The following is a 16,295-nucleotide window of genomic DNA, read 5'->3' on the forward strand; positions in this document are numbered from 1 at the left end:
TCTGCCAACACAGCAGTACTGTTGTCCAAAAAGCGGATTTGTTTCCCCACATGCAATGAGCCAATAATCACACACTTGGGAAAGACATTATTCATTTCATATTTCCACAAAGATGGGTGCTAGGTGGTTAATTCCACTAAGCTAGCACACCACACCGAAGAAAAACGATGTATTTATTCTGTTACACGATTAGCAAAAACCCACGTAAGTTTACGTTCATTGGTTAGTAGTCACCATCTCATCTACTATTGGCCAGTTACATTTAAATTAGCCTTGCTTGCTATGCAGATTAGCACGCATGCTCCTTGCAGGTGGGGCGGGGGGCAAGTTCTTCCAGCCTGGAATGGAGTTGGAGGTCACCATCTCCCCCTGCCACCTTTACCTCTCCCCCAGTTCACGCTTCTTCAGCAATCATCCGGCCTTCGGCACCTTCTGGAGCGGGATGCTTCCTTTTATTGGTCACATCCTGCGCTTCTTAGGTCCGATTATCCTTGTTATCTCAAGAGCGTTTCTCTTCTCCCTGACGGACCTCGAGCATTCTTGCCGAGTTGGCAGTGCACACGAAGCACCCTCAAAACATCAAGGCCTAACTGTTCCAGGGTGTCCTCGCTCTACGAATGCCGACTGCGCGCCTCTCCGATTACAGCCTTGCTCGTTAATTTGACAGGTACAAAACCCATCTTGCACGAAACAGGCGGACCGCTCTAAATCTCAGAGTTATTCCTCAGCGCTACGACCTAGCCATGTCACCCCCTGAAGCCATCGGCCCGCTGACCTCACCCGCTCCGGCTTGGGACGTGCCGTGACAGGGAGGCGAGCGGCTGAGGCTCGGCCCGCACCGGCCACCACCGCGGCTCCTGCCGCCCCCCCCCGCCACCTGCTCCCCTCACGGCGCTGCCTATGACGTCACCGAGCCTCGCTACGACGCCACAGGGCCCCCCCGCAGTCGCTCGACACCCCCCAGCCCCCTTAAGCCCCGCCCCCCCGCGGTGCCCGCTGGGTACTGTAGTCCGCTCGCCGCTGGGGAGGGGCGGGGCGGGCTGCGGACTCCCGTACCCAGAGGCCCCCGCGCGGCCGCCGCTTCCGCGCACAACATGGCGGCGCGGGCGGGCCGGGGCGGCGGGTTGTGAGGGGCGCGGAGGGCGGGCTGCCCCGGGGCCCGCCGCGGCCGCCATGACCTACACGGCGGAGCAGCTGGACGGCGTGCGGCGGTGAGCGCGGCGCGGGGGCTCCGCCGGACCGGGGCCGGGGCCGGGGGAGAGGAGCTGCGGAGGGAGCAGCGGGGGCCGCGGAGGGGGGCGATGGGTCCGGCGGGGCGGGCTGCGGCGGTGTCTGGGGGGACAGGCCGGTGCAGGTAACCTTGCGTGCGCTTCCAGGATAAAGCGGTGTCGGAACTACTACGAAATTCTGGGGGTGGAGAGGGACGCTAGCGAGGAGGACCTGAAGAAAGCCTACCGCAAACTGGCCCTGAAATTTCACCCGGACAAGAACCGCGCTCCCGGAGCAACGGAAGCTTTTAAAGGTGAGGTGGGGGCTGGCCCGGTCGCGAAAGTCGTACGGCAAGATGAAAACGAGGACAGACTGCCTCAGACTTACAGTCCTGCGCCTTATATAAAGGCATCATACGGGCCCATGTAGCCTGTCGTTTTTATAGACAGATAGGTGCATCTCCACAAAATCCCGCAGCTGGTCGGCAAGGCTTGCCTTTTAATCTTCAGAATACAGATTTCCGTTAGAAGCAAAGTGAAACGTATCCCAAATCTCATTCCTAGATACTGCTAAAGGTTCAGAGCAATGCTAGGAAATAGTACTGGCCACGCAGGGGAGCGTGGTGTTGTGTAATCAATAACTGCTCTGTGTTGTAAATAAATTTATATATGTATATATATGTGCAAGCATTTGAAATTTGATTCCAATATTCTGTATCTGGGCTTTTCAATACAATCTAAACAACGTTAGCCTCTAAACTCTTACATCTTCTGCCTTTTCTGAGCTGTGTTGCTGCTGTCTTTAACAGCACTGTAAGGCAGCGTGAGGAAAGTGACATACTCATTCGTAGTCTATTAGAATAAGGAGTTTTTGAAGGGCTTTATTTTTTTGTGTTAGGGTTGTATTTCTCTATGAACTTGTTTACAGCTGTGTTCTGTCAAAGATCAAGGAAGAACCAGACAAATACTTCTGGGTGGTTTGGCGTGAAGTGTGAAATAGATATGCTGTACAGCTTCACAAGCATCTCTGCCAACAGAAAAACTTGGAATATGGTTCTGCATTTTAATTAGTCTCTACAGGTATTAACTTTGTATTAACTGTGTATGGTATATGGAGGTGCACTTCTATATTAACGCTTAGTTTGATCTGATAAAATGTTACATTCTCACTCAATCTCTTGACTGAAGTAGACTCTCTCACCTCAGTTTTACAAATATTTTAACTCTCTCCATGTACTTTAACACTTTTATCTTTCTCCTGGTATCAGTGATAGCAGGAAATAGGTTCCATCACAGGTGATGCCAGTGTTGTAACACTTTTTTTACAAAGGCAGTTCTTTTAAAAGTAACTCTATCTTTGGTCAAGCACAAATTTTCTATGCCTGGTTGGGCTTTTTTGCTACTCTGCCTATAAAAGTCTGAGATCTGGAAATACTGCGTGATATGCCTGTGTAACACTTCTTTTAATTCACTCTCCAGCAATAGGCAATGCTTTTGCAGTTCTGAGCAACCCTGAAAAACGATTACGATACGATGAGCTTGGAAGTGACCAAGAGCATGTCAGCACTGGTCAGGCCAGGCATTATAATTACTACACAGAATTTGAAGCAGACATTACACCAGAAGAAATATTCAATGTGTTTTTTGGTGGGCACTTTCCTACAGGTAAGTATCTGTCTGCAGTGTTTTTGAAATGTGGTGAACTGATACTAGACCATAAAGGAAGTTCAGCTTCTCTTGATACTGCTCAGGGAGTTGATAATACATCTGAAAAGAGCAAAAACTTTTTTGGATTTGCTCTTTTCTCCTTTCCTAGCTTTTTATGCCTGGAAAAGCTCCCTTAATGCATGTTTTAGACTTCAGATTTTAGCAACTCCATTCCCCAAAAAATGTTGTCAAAGCCCAGCCTTGCTGTGCAGGAATGCTCCTAGAAAAGAGAGCTGCCAGTGGGGTAATGGCTGTTGCTGCCAGGGCAAGTTCCTAACCTCGCCTCTCTTGAAAATTTCTGACAGTACTAGGTAGGATAAAGAACGTTTTAGTCCGGGAAGGGGTTAGGCTGTTTGATTCTTGGGTAGGCAACATTTTAATGTCAGCTGTAGCTGAAGACCCTTCTTTTTGTTGTTGCTTTTATTCCCTCCATTGTCTGAAGCCATCAGTGCTATGGGAGGTAAAATAAGGTGTGAATGGGAAGGGATCAGAGGTATCTTTGCTGACGGTGTAGTACTTGAGACACCTTACTGCGTTCCAGTACAGTACGGCAGCAGCTGCTGGCATTGTGGTCTCAGTGCCCCTATAACAAGGAAAACATAGGAGTTCATTTGGCTTGCAGCAGCTTGCATACTGTAAAGAAACTGAAACCTCTTAGCTTAGAAAGTGATGCCTGCCAGGAAAGGCTCGTTGTTACTGGATATAGAGTATCCAGTAACAGAACAGTAGATCTGTACCTGTAGCAGTTCCATGCACATCTCAGTCCAGCCTTGGCTTTTGTATTTGTAGTAAAAATAGAAAGATACTGCAAGGTCAGTGGAATACAGATTTGGATTAAAAGTAAATCTGAAAGGTTTAGTGAGCTAAAGGGTCTTCCTGGTAGTATCTAGCGAATTGCTTTAGCTCTTTTGTAAACTTTTTCACCTCCAAGGGGTGGTATAGAGCAACGTACATGCCAATTACTACACCCTAAAGCCACAGATACAGGTAATTACTTAAAAGCTCCCCATAACCTTAGTCTGTGTGGTAGCATCTTGCAGCTCAGGGGACTTCAAAATTTGATCACTAGAGGTGCAAAGTGAGCCAAACTCAGTGTGGCATAATTCCACACTGAGTTGGCAAGTTTTCCATTTCTGACTTTGCAAGAAGTTGCACCTGTGTGTGCCTTTTGCCTCAGCCACCAGTGAAACATTGCCCTCGTGGAATGTGACTGCTTTCTAGCTGCAGGCAACAGGGATGCTTGGAGCTGAGGACAAGAGATTGAGGAGCTGTAGGAGGAATTTGAGTACTGGGCATGGCAGGTTTAACAGGTCAAGTGGCATGAAGAAGTAAATGGGAACTTCTATCAAAGTGGCAAAGAATAAGAAAATTAAAAGATAATTTCATAGTAATAGGTGTTGGTAGTAAATGATAGGTTCCTTACAAAAAAATAAGTTTGGGTCTAAATTTATGTACATTTTCCTAATCTAAAAGTGAGTTTTAAATTATGGAAAATCGTCAGTTCAGTAGTTTTCCAAATAGGCAAAGTCCACACAGTTTCTACTTAGCAAGAGAGTTACTAGTAAGAGGGTGTGCAGATAGTTGATATAAAGAAAACATTTTTTAAACTGTTGTAGTGGGACTTGCATGAGCTGAAGTTTGTTTTGTGACACCTTGCTTGTCACCAGGCTTTCTGGAAATCTGAATAAGAAATGTTGGTGTTAGGGTAAACTCATTGGTATAGCTTTTGTGGGGAGGTTTATGGCTTTGTTTATACCGTGCATTTTTCCTCTATGGATATTCAGTGAAAAAATCTTGAAAGTTAAAATGTTAAGTGTTGTAAGTCTAAAAGGAGACTGTCCACGTGGCATATTGTTGCAGTTACAATGGGTAGAGGCTATAAGTTGAACTTCCTTCTCATAAAAAATAAATGCACATGGAAGGAAAGAAACTGCTGGCAGAAATTCTTTGAGAAACTTAGGATTTGGGAAAACTTTTTTCTAGGCACCCTGCAAAAGACATTCTTCTCTTCCTGCACTTGCTTCTGTTTTTTCACAGGTTGATTAAATATTGTCTGAGCAGTGTTGAATGATAGAAACAAACTTTCTTTTTCAAGAAAGAAACTTTTGTTCTTCAAGCCAGTCTCGTTTGGTGCTCTGTTGGAGCTCTGACTGCAAATGTGCCTAGACCCTTGGAAAAATCTTTGAACAAGCAGTGAAACAGATGTTTTGACACAATAGCAAAGGTCACTTCTGCCCAGTTTTCTTGCAGAATTCTGTGGGAAATTCAGAGAAAGGGCAGTGTAAGAGTGTAAAATAATGTGACATCTTTCCCAGGGCTTAAAAATACATTTGCATTTCTGTTGTCATGATGAAGCCATAAATTTCAATTATCTAATACAAAGACATTCTGAATTTCAGAAGAGGAAAGTACAGCTATTATTAGATATGCATATGGTGATAAAATCAGAGCTGAAGCTTCAAATCGAAACAGCATATGCAATTCTTTCCTCATTTTAGAATTTTAAAAAATAAATCGACTACATTCAGCGTACAAGAAAGGAAATCCTGATTTGTACTCTTTTTTTTTTTAACTCATTTTTTAAAACTCTTTCCTTATTATAAAATCATTAAGTGAAACTATTAATAGCTTGAAGGAAGAGGAAGTAGAAATGAGTGTAGAAGACCATATTCAGTAATTACGGGAAGCCATAATTCATGGCCTGAGTCTGGTGAAGCAAATCAATTTTCCTGCTTAGAGCCTGGGGATGCAACACAAGGTATGGCCTTGCAAGTGAATGTGACAAAAACAATATTAAAATATGAGATACAACAATAAAAATGATAGCATGTTTCTGCAGGTTGATTTAAATTAAGATGGACTTGGGGCAAACTTTACAATTTCTCTGGCACACTTCTCAGAACGACATATTATTTTGACTTTTAAATCTGAGGTGTGTTTGCGCTTTTTATTCTGAGGTCTCCCAACTGTAATTCAGGCTGTGTAGTATATGCTTGGATAATTAACTAGAAACTCTGAGAAATACAGCCGAGTATCAGCAACTGGATGAAAATTATGACCCTCTCTTGGTTTCTTTTAACAGGAAATATCCATATGTTCTCCAATGTAGCCAGAGATGCGCACTATTATCCACGGAGGCACCGAAATGAAAGAGTGTGGACACAGGAGCAAGAGGAGGAAGAAAACAGGCCACAGGTAGCCAGGAGGAGGGATCTCTTGGGCTTAAATATTTCACCAGGGTGAGGGGTCCACTTACACTTCTGAAGCCAGGACAAACCTTCCCATGCTTACATGCTCAGTGTTTATCCTCAAGTGCTGCAGCCAAAATGGATGTTTTCAAAAGTAACTAGATTGTCTTTTATTAATCACTACTTTAAAAATACATTGTATTAACAGGATTACAGGCCCTGGAGTTTCTGTCACCTAGTGTTTTGCTGGTGCTTGCTTTTTGCAAGCTCAGATGGTTTGGTAAGCCAACAACAATTAGTCCAAATGTGCACTAATAATGCATACAGAAGTACTGGCTTATCCTCATGGTATATTTAACCCTTCAGGAAATAAGCACGCAACTTCTGCTCAGGTGCTGCACAGGCTTCTTCCACCCAGGGCAGAATGGGTCTGGGATACGTTTCTACCAACTGAAACCTCCAGATGAGACACAAGGTGTCATTTGTTGCTGGTGCACATATACATGTGCCACCTGCCTTGGAAAAGTCTTCTTCCATAGGCAGTCTGTTAACCTAACAAGGTTCTCCAAGGAAGATGAATTTTTCCCTGTGAGTCTCTTATGGTTGGGCTCTGAAAAAAAAACGGATACAGCCTATAGACAGCTAAGCTAGGGCAAATGAATCCCACCTGCTACTGCATCAGGTATTCTTGCTGCTATCCCAGAGCAGAGGGTAAAGTCTAAATAGCTGCATATTATATTTTGCTCCTGATAAGAAAAGGTGTTTTAGAAAGGCGGTTTAAAAATCGGATGAAGAGCAGAAGTAAAGATCTGTGTTTTCTCTATGACTATCAGAACTCTTTGGTCTTTTAATATTTTTTCCCCACTCTTTTGTTCTAAATTCATTCAAACAAAAAAAACCAAGTGCTTGCATACTGTCCCAAGTCACACTACATGTGGTCTCTTAACCCTTTACTTTTCAGCCATTTTATCCAGTGTTTGAACAGAGATTGAGATTTTTAGAATGCGTGTAGCAAAATTCAGAAGATGCACAGAAAGCCATAGGCACAAATAGGAATTGCAATGTGTTCCTTTGGTTTGGGTTGTCACCTGGTCACTGACAGGTGGGCATCCATTGCCTTGTGAAGGAAGCTGTAGATGAAAGAAATGTCATGAAAATATAATTGAAAGAAAATGGCTTTAAAGAGTTTTCTGACATTATTAATAAAGGTTTTTTTGAAATTAAATGTAATTCCTCTCAAAATTTGAAGGTATTTCCTCTTTTCTTTTCTTCTCAGTTTACATTTGATACATTGTTGATCTATGATAGATAGCCTGGTTTCTGTGAACAGATGCATCCTTTTCCATCTGTATCTTTTTTTGACTACTAATTATTGTTGTTCTTTTCAGAATTCATATTCTGCATTTATTCAGTTGATGCCAGTTTTCATAATAATAATAGTGTCAGTTATAACTCAGCTGATGGCCACAAACCCGCCCTACAGCCTATTCTACAAATCGTAAGTAATTTAAAACCACATTTTTCTGGTCTTCGGTGTTTGCAATAAGGAGGGAGACGGAAGTTGGACTTGGTAGCAAAATGCATGTTAGTGTTCCGTTCTGCTCTTTCTAGAAAGTGTTATCAATTTGTAAATAAGGAAATACCAACAGTCTCTATTGATGAGTACTCCTCAGCATTATCACTATGAAGTTAACTATGGTGTGCTTTATTGTACTGTGTGCTGAACAAATAGAGGCCTTGAGCCAAAAAGCTTTCTCAACTGGTGTGAAATGTTTCTGCACAGTGATACAGTACCAGGAATGTGGGTGTCGCCCAGCTACAGTGCTGATCAGCCTCTGGTCTGCCCAGCCCCCAGGGATCTGTGGACCACCACTGAGGTTCCCATGTAAAGCAATTAAAAAATGAAGCCTGCAGTTTGCGGTATAAATCCAAATCCTCTCTGGAGCCTGAATTCCACTGGAAGAATTGTCAAGCTCCACAAATCATTAAAGCCTTGAAATGCCTTGGTTTAACATCTGTAAAGAAGCAGGACCCTGAGGTTGGAGAGGGTAAACTGAACTGGTCAGCTCTGGAAGCAGAAGGAATGCCACCAGACCTGCTGTAATCTGAGTTTGTGGGGCAGAAGAAAACCCACTGGCTCCTCTCAGCATCCAGTGTTGGGAGGAAGGAAGCTCTCTAGCAGGAAGAGCTCAGTTCAGTCACCTTCACTGGCTCTTACTGAGATAGGAGTGGGAGTCAGCAGGTTTTGGAGAACCTGCTGCACACAGCAGTAGCAGAGTGCTCCAAACACTCCCCTTGCTCACTTTTAGGAGTAAAACTACTTAGGTTTAGGCCCATATCCTCTCCACTGTCATAATAGCCCAAAACCCTTTATCGCTTTTTACCACAAGATGTCAGTGTGTAGACCTAGCATAAGAACAGGACGGTGGTTGGGTTTTGGGTTGTTGGGCGTTTTTTTCAGAGAGTGTTTTTGCTATCTGCCAGTCCCATGTGCAACTTCCCACACTGCCCCCAGAGCAGCTAATATCTCCTGCTTTTCTTCACTACCTCCCCTTCTCCTGTTGATTTGAGATAGTCAGGTACACAGTCATGCTGTTTCTCTAAATCATATCCTTAAAAAAAAAAACTAACAGCCTAGAAACTGAAAGAAATTGTTTATATGAAGAAAGCATACGCATCAGACATAGCGACAGAGCAGGGGTAGTCCAGAAAGTAGAAGGGGCAAACTGGATTCCATTGAGTAGAGTGTAACCTTTGTGTTTTGGCTGTCTGCTTCTTTCTCTGGGCAGTGATTTGAAAAAAATGCCTGGGTATCTTTGCTCAAATAAGGAAATTCAGTATAAGAGTGTAGTTTAACCCGGTGGCTGTGTCAGAGTGGCTAATTCTACCTACAGGATATTCTTCGGGATATTCCATGCCCCACTTCTCTTACTGATTATTATAAAACCCTAAAAGAAAATGTAACTAGAATCTCCCCTGCTAATTTTTATTTCTACTAAAGGATCCAGAAATTGGGAAAATCTAGATCCAATTGCGTTGTGCCCTAAGCAATACCAGGGCCATATGCCTTTCCTATAATCTCTACATTTGTTATCAATTCCCATGGATTTCTGGACCTAGCTTGCCAGAAATTACCAGCAAACAGAAGAAAGTATATGGAGCTTCTGTTCACAGATAAAACTTGCTCTTGCATTTTGGAAGTCTCTTGACTGAGGTCTTGAGAACAAACACAGTATTCGGAAGGAACAGTGTCAGCTCAGAGTCGGTTCTTTGTAGATATCTCCAAATATTAGATATTTTCTGTGGTTTTTAGTGGGGGGGTGAATCGTGTTTGCCTGAGACTTGTAATTTCCTTATTGGATGGTTGAGGGAGCCATAGTCCTGCAGAAAGTAACTAAAGAAGTTGTAACTACTGTCCTCTGGAAATGCTAATATGGAGAAACATCTCTTGATTTCTTTATATTTGAACTGCGAAAAGATTCTGTTTTCTCCATGATGTTTTCACAGGTCCATAGGCCACGTTATTAGTAGAGAAACAGAGAACTTGCAGGTGCCTTACTATGTTGATAAAAACTTTGAAAGGAATTATCAAGGAGCAGACCTTAAAGAGCTAGAGAAAACCGTTGAAAAAGATTACATAGACTATATTCAGACCAGCTGCTGGAAGGAGAAACAGCAAAGTAAGTTATTTTTGTTACAAGTGTGTGCCTACAACCCATCAGAAGTTGTATGATGGCTGTGCTTCACAAAGTGCTGCCATTTTTAGCCTCATTTTCCAATGCTTATCTCAAACCTTGCACTGATATTTGTCACATCTGCTCTTAACACTGAATTTGCTATTCTTGAAGGTCTGTCAAAATTCATTTTAGGTGATTCTAAGAGACAAGTGGAAAGTAGATTTCACCATTTGAGATATTTTTTCCACTCAGTTTTTATGCTTGAATAACTGTTAGTGATGATGTTTCAAACATGTAATCTGCCACATTTATCTAGCTCTGACAGATTGTTAGGGCTAGAAAAGATCTTGAGACATCACCTATTCCAGGTTTCCTTTGCTGGAGCAGAATAATTTTTGCTTCGACTGGCTCCACAAGAAGATTATCTAACTTTTTCTTAAAAACTTCATCAGAAGGAGATCCCATAGCCTGTTCAGGTGCTTTTGGTAATATTGCAGTGGACTCTGTTACTGGTATCAGTTTTCAAAGAGCGTGCTTCTTTGCGTGTTTTGTGCGCTTATTTGCATTTTCTATCTTTAGATGAGTTTGAGATCATGTTTTTCACCATAGTCAAGATTGTCTTTTAAAAGCAAGAATTGAATGCAGAAAGGGAGAACACAAAAATGTGAGCATTCAAAATCATTATTCTCACATCGGTCCTAAGTTGATCAGTGGCACTTATAAAGGCATGTATTTTAACCCCATATCGTATTATCTGTTAATTACTACTAATCTAGTTCATTGAAAACAGAGCAAATCCCTGCTTCTTTTGGAACTGTACGAAATAACAGAAATCAAATTACAAGGACTAGCTGAAGTTAGGATGTTGTGACTGATTTCTTTTCAGCTAAAGAACTCATCACCTTCAAATTGAGTAAACACAAACTACTGCTGTGCATAAAGGAAACTGGAAGAAGTTGTTTCTGTGTAAATGTTTAATAGTAGTAGGCAAGCTGCTTTCACACACCAGTAGGGCTTTCTAAATTGCTCCATGCAAAACAGTCCTCAGCACACTGAAAAAAATTGACTTTGCACTTGTTTACAGTTTCTTTACCAATTGCATCATTATGGAAGCACACACTTTGTCTAAACAAGAGATGTTTAATCCTGTGCTAGAGGTAACAATAGTGTTGCTGACTCCAGACTATTTACGGGTTTTTGATGGGAAGGGTTGTTTTGTTTACATCCAGAGACTGTTTTGTTTTATTTTACAAAAAAGTTACCAGTCTTGCTTTTAAAGAGAAATATACAGATGTGGGCTCTGAAGTTAGAAAAGAACCCATAATATAAGACCATAAAAATCCCAAACAATCCTTTAGTTTTTGGTGTGCTTGACTTGTGATCTCTGAGCATCTGTGGCTGGCAGTGGCAGCCTCTAGGTATAATGTGGCAGTTAACCGTAAATGTAGGCTTCATGCGTAGGCTTGCTATAGGGGAAGAATTTATTTTGTAGAGAAAAATCCTTGTAATTGACCTTGTGCAACTGAAAGTGACCATACTGCCTCTTTCACGTAGACCTTGAGCTAAGGAATGCCATGCCCCAAAATGGGCAACAGGGTTTGCAAGTCTAAGAGAGTTTGGTAGAGACGGGGAGATGATCTAGCATTGAATGCCAATTAATGCCTGCAAAACAATGCTTCTCTGGAGCTTTTTACACTTACAGACTTTATTAGTCACACATCTGCAAATATATTTACAATGTCCACAATTAGCAGTAGCCTGAGGGAGACCACTGTAATTAAAAAAAAACAAAAACCCAACACATTTTCAGAATGATTACTATCTAGGCCAGCAAGCAGGTAATGAGCACAGCTGAGTCTGTGCTAACTTTAGTGCAGCCAAGTTTGTAAAAAATAAACTGTGAATACAAGATGGAGTGCTGGGGAAAAGTTCTCTGGAGATGTTGAGACAATTCTTAGCTGTTGCTTCATAATTTTTGTCCATTAATTCTTGTTTAAGTGTTTAACTTCATGTGGTCAACTTTTTTTTCGTCCATTGAATGTCTATTAATAGTATGTTTGTTTTGTTTACTGAGGGTGCGTTTCTCTTTAGCACCAGCAAAATGGACATAGATTAGTTAGATAGGAACAGTTTGATTTTTAAAGTCCTTGATTTTATGACTTGAAAGTGTTACCTGGTGCCCAGCTACCTTAAGGAAAACTTCAAAAGTAACTAATAGATCAATATCTTGTTCAGCCAGTCACTTGTATGCTGTGGGTTTTGGTCTTCTGAAATCTTTGATAGAATTCAGTACAAAAAGCACATCCCAGGTTTTTACAGGCGATTGTTCAGCTGTGAAGGCACAATTGTAAAGTAAGATTGCATAGAGCTCCAAGTTGTAGAAAATTACAAAAAGGCTACTGAAAACAGAGAGAATAAGGATATGTAGTTGGAATTTGGTATTTTACGACTTCCTTAAGAGAAAAAGTTCAAAGGAACAACTCTGATGTAAAAGATTAAAAAATACAAGAAACAGACGTGATGGAATGAATGCTGTCAAAAGTGCAAGTATTTGCAGTGAATAATTTTGCCCAGTTGGATAACTGTAGAATTTCTTAGCTAATCAGCAAAAGAAACTTCTCTGAATTACTGGTGGGAAACAATTTAAACAATGGGATTATTTCAGTTTTATGTTGCTTTTGAGAAGAAGGGGAAGAAATATGCAAAGTGCATTTGAGATTGTATTGTTCATGAAAGGGCACAGAGGCCTTTCAGACAGGTCCCTCAGCTAGCTGTTCACCTTCCTGGAATCAATACCAAAAAAAAACCCCAAAAAAACAAGAGAGAGAATTTATAATGCCTTCTGGGCAAACCTCTTGCCAGACAAAGTTTGAATTCTGAGAAGTGCAACATCAAAAAAACAATTATCTATACCTTAAAGTATATATTTGGATGCATGCTCTGTGCCCTTGCAGAATGGATCCACCAAAAGAATTGCATTTTTCAGTTACGTGGGCAGGGGTGTATGTCTTGTAGTTCCTGCTCAGCACATGAGGCTGCAGACAGCTGATGCAGCCCCAAGGAAGCAATAGGAAAAGTAGTCATGAGGCTGTCTTTCCTTCTGGCTTGTCACATAAATACTGCTGATAGGTGTAGAGTAACCCCCCTCCACCGGTCTGTGCCTGCTGATGCATCAGTAAGGACCAGTGCACGAGGAGATGAGATCTAATTCAAATGTAAGTAGTGGTATCACCTAAGACAGGTGCTGTGTTGCAGACCAAATGGTATCCTACTAGCCCCTTTTTGTGCACAGTTAGTTTAACATTCTATGTATATTTTAAAGCAATTGCCTATTCTTTAGATCATTAACAATTTTAAATCTTATGTGACTTCTAAGCCATACTTTTATAGTTTGTGTTTTCTTTGTAGACAGTAATAATCAGTCTTATTTTTTTGTGTTGGTTATTGTCCTACTAGTGGACTGGTAGAGAGGGTTATTATAACTGTTTGAGTTTTCAAGTAATTATGAAAATACTGTTTTCTTAAGTCGCTAGCCTGGTTACACCTGATGGCCACTCTTTAAAGAAAGTTGTTAACACGCCCAGTTTCACTGAAACAAGGTGAATTAGAAAAAAACATGCCACAAGGATAACAAAGCACTGAGTTATTTAAAGTAGGCTCGCGGCTTCATCCTAATATAAATTTTTTTCATCTTTCAGAGTCTGATTTGTCAAATTTGGCCAAGCTATACAGAGATGAGCGGTTAAAACAGAAAGCAGAATCACTGAAACTTGAGCACTGTGAGAAGCTCTCCAGTCTGATTGGAATGCACAAAGGGGGCTGACCAGGGCACACACATTCTGTAGTTTTATTTATTGCTAATTTAACTTATGTTTTTATTTTCCTTTGTATAAAAAGGGAAGGAGACTGTTGTAAAGAGTCTGAATATTGGAGTCCTGCATCTGGTGCAGAGATGGGCCAACACAAGCTGCAGAGCTAGTGTTTGCTATAATACATACTCTACACAATATTTGGTTCTAAGGACCAGTGGCGCTTTGTAAATTAATTCCCTGGGAAACGCTATTAGTTTGGAACCTGTCTTCATCGGTAGTTTGTCTGCCATCCAAACAGTATATACTTCCCAAGAGAGCAGACAAATGTCTTAGCTTTCTGTATTTTATATGGACCTGCAATTCACTCGATCATACGCACAGCGTAGTTCTCAGTATTAAGTGCGCTAGCCTTCTCGTACTGATATCAAGCGGATGTCCTTGCTTCTACAGTGGTTTTGTAATGAGAACTTAGATGGAAGGCGGCATGTTTCCTGTTCGAGTGTAATATGCAATGCTTAATTCAGAAGAGTCAAGTACCTGCTTCAGGTGAGCACTTGAGCAGGCTCCCAGCTCTCCCTGCTGTCAAAGGGACATAACCCCGTGCTTGTCTGACTGGAGGGGGCACGCTGAGATGCCAGCAGCAACATCGAACAAGAAGATCGGAGTCTGTGAATTGCACCAATTCTGATGTCTGCCAAACTGTAGAGAAAGGACAACTGTATTTATTTTCTCATATGTTTTCAGTGGCATATTTTTAAGCTGGCTGTCTAATTCTGATTTTTATCTGCAAACTCTTCTCCAGCTGTTACAGGGGTCCTGCTCTTTCTGGTACAGTTTTGATGTAGCATATTTTTACTCTGTTTAGCAGTTATGAATGTTTCACTGTAGAGATTAGTATTGCAAAGAAAAAGATCCATGTAGTAGTGTCCTGTTTTTTCTTGATCCTCCTTTACGAAACCAGGCATTTAAAGGCAGGTTGAGGATGGGTTATACTCGTCAGCAGCAGAGAACAGTGTTACTCCAGTTGAGCATCATTAATCTCCTGAGCCAGTTTCTCTGGTGGGGTGCCGCGGGTGCGTACCACACGTGGAATGAACTATTCTAAGAAGGACATCTCCGAGCGGTACAGGCACTGGAGGTGCAGGCTTCTGCCCTCCCTCCCTGACGTGGGGACTCAGCGTAGCCACAGCAGAGGCAGCACTCGCCTCTCTGATGTGGAAGTGCGTGTCTATTAAAACTGAACAAGTCTCTGTTGTTGTCCCCGTTCCTAAAACTCGCTACAAGTAGCACAGGATGCCACAGATGGCCTTGGCTTAAACCTAGGAAACAAAAGTGCTCAAAGTTCAAGAAATGCCAGAATTAAAGTCACCTCTAAAGCTTAGACTTCAAGTCTCCACGTGCCTGGGCATTACAGTGCAGTCGTGTGCTAGTGCTCTGCCCGTGCGCCGAGGTTGTCCCGTTGGCATGGTGCACAAGTTGGCTGGTACTGAAAGCGGGGAACTGGGACCGAAGGTACCAGAAAGTGTCCCCTTGGTGTCCCTGTCCCATCCGTTACAGTGGTGGGAGGTTGGGCAGCAAGCGAAGCTGGGAGCTGCAGGAAGAGAAGCTTTTCTGGTGGTCTGTGCCAGAGGAGGGGTGTTTGTCTTGGGTTTTGAGACTTGGTGCTTCTGCAGATGAGACGTACACACCCCATATATGATCAGACCATTGTAACTACAGCAATATTGGTGCTATGAAATGGTGGTGTGTTAAAGAAAAAATAAAAAGAACAACATAGTGGCTCCTTAAAACAGTGTTTTCATATTAACATTTGTTCCCTCTTGGGAAACTTTGTAGGAGTGCTTGGGGAAGTTGAGCAGAGTTTGTCAGCCACTCGGGACAGGATGAGTGCCAGTGAAAAAGGCATTTAGAGGGGGTTGTTGTGAACCATCTTGAGTGCAAGACTCTGCAAGGGCAAAAATGTTTGATTTTTTTAGATTGGTAATGTGGCTGGCAGTGGGACAGGCAGCTTTAATTCTGGTATTTCCCAGGTTTGAGCACATAATATGAGTGCATACAAAAAGAAAAATTCTTTTAATGTTGCTTTTTATATATTAAATAGTTTGTAGAATATATTTGAAATCTATTAAAGTGGCTGGACTTTGTTCCATGTTTGATATCTTCCCTGTCATTCCTGTTTGACTCCCATGGCTATAAAGTGATACAGGTGGGGAGACCAAACACGACAACTTTACTGGACCTGTGATGTCCTGTACGGAGCTTGAATTCATACGTAGTATTTTGCACTTAAAATGGATTGCACCTTTCATCCAAAGATCTCAGAGTGCTTTATGGAGGTGGGAGGTCTCCTGTGAGAAGCACAATGATTTTAAGTCTTCTCTGCAACTAGGAAAAGAGGCCAGGATGAAGCAGAAGGTCAAACTGGAAGGTAAAAATATTTCAAAAAGCAATAAGATGTTCTTTGTTTGTAATCAGAGTCAAGGGTGTTACGGATGACTATTTGCATGCCAGTGTTGTAGGCTGTGAATAAGGGCATTTGGCTCCACAATGTCTTCGGTGACGGGCTCGAGAACTTCCTTTTGTAAAGCGCTGGCATCGTACTCAAAAGGAAAATCGTTATCTCGTGCCCGTGGCTGTTCAAACGCATTGCTGTCACTAACCAAAGGTTACTTGCCATTGACTTCTGATAATTTCTTGGGTCTC

At 42.1% G+C, this 16,295-nt stretch overlaps 1 protein-coding gene across 1 annotated transcript; it reads left to right on the forward strand.

Moving 5' to 3' along the window:
* The first annotated feature begins 1,052 nt into the window (after positions 1 to 1,052).
* Positions 1,053 to 15,364, forward strand: DNAJC18 (DnaJ heat shock protein family (Hsp40) member C18). The gene is made up of 7 exons (XM_069772791.1): positions 1,053 to 1,211; positions 1,377 to 1,522; positions 2,688 to 2,873; positions 5,998 to 6,110; positions 7,492 to 7,601; positions 9,611 to 9,783; positions 13,479 to 15,364. Exons 1-7 carry the CDS (start codon positions 1,174 to 1,176, stop codon positions 13,601 to 13,603), a joined length of 891 nt encoding a protein of 296 aa, XP_069628892.1. The 5' UTR covers positions 1,053 to 1,173; the 3' UTR covers positions 13,604 to 15,364.
* The last annotated feature ends 931 nt before the right edge of the window (positions 15,365 to 16,295 follow it).

Source organism: Haliaeetus albicilla, chromosome 27 (genome assembly GCF_947461875.1).
Source record: "Haliaeetus albicilla chromosome 27, bHalAlb1.1, whole genome shotgun sequence".
In the NCBI taxonomy this organism is placed as follows: domain Eukaryota; kingdom Metazoa; phylum Chordata; class Aves; order Accipitriformes; family Accipitridae; genus Haliaeetus; species Haliaeetus albicilla.

What these genes read in the sequence shown, in the direction of transcription:
- DNAJC18 (XM_069772791.1), top strand. Translation starts at nt 1,174, where the DNA reads ATGACCTACACGGCGGAGCAGCTGGACGGCGTGCGGCG. An exon ending in CAGCTGGACGGCGTGCGGCG is followed by an intron (nt 1,212 to 1,376) that starts GTGAGCGCGGCG and finishes GTGCGCTTCCAG; the next exon opens with GATAAAGCGGTGTCGGAACT. An exon ending in CTGGAAGGAGAAACAGCAAA is followed by an intron (nt 9,784 to 13,478) that starts GTAAGTTATTTT and finishes TTCATCTTTCAG; the next exon opens with AGTCTGATTTGTCAAATTTG.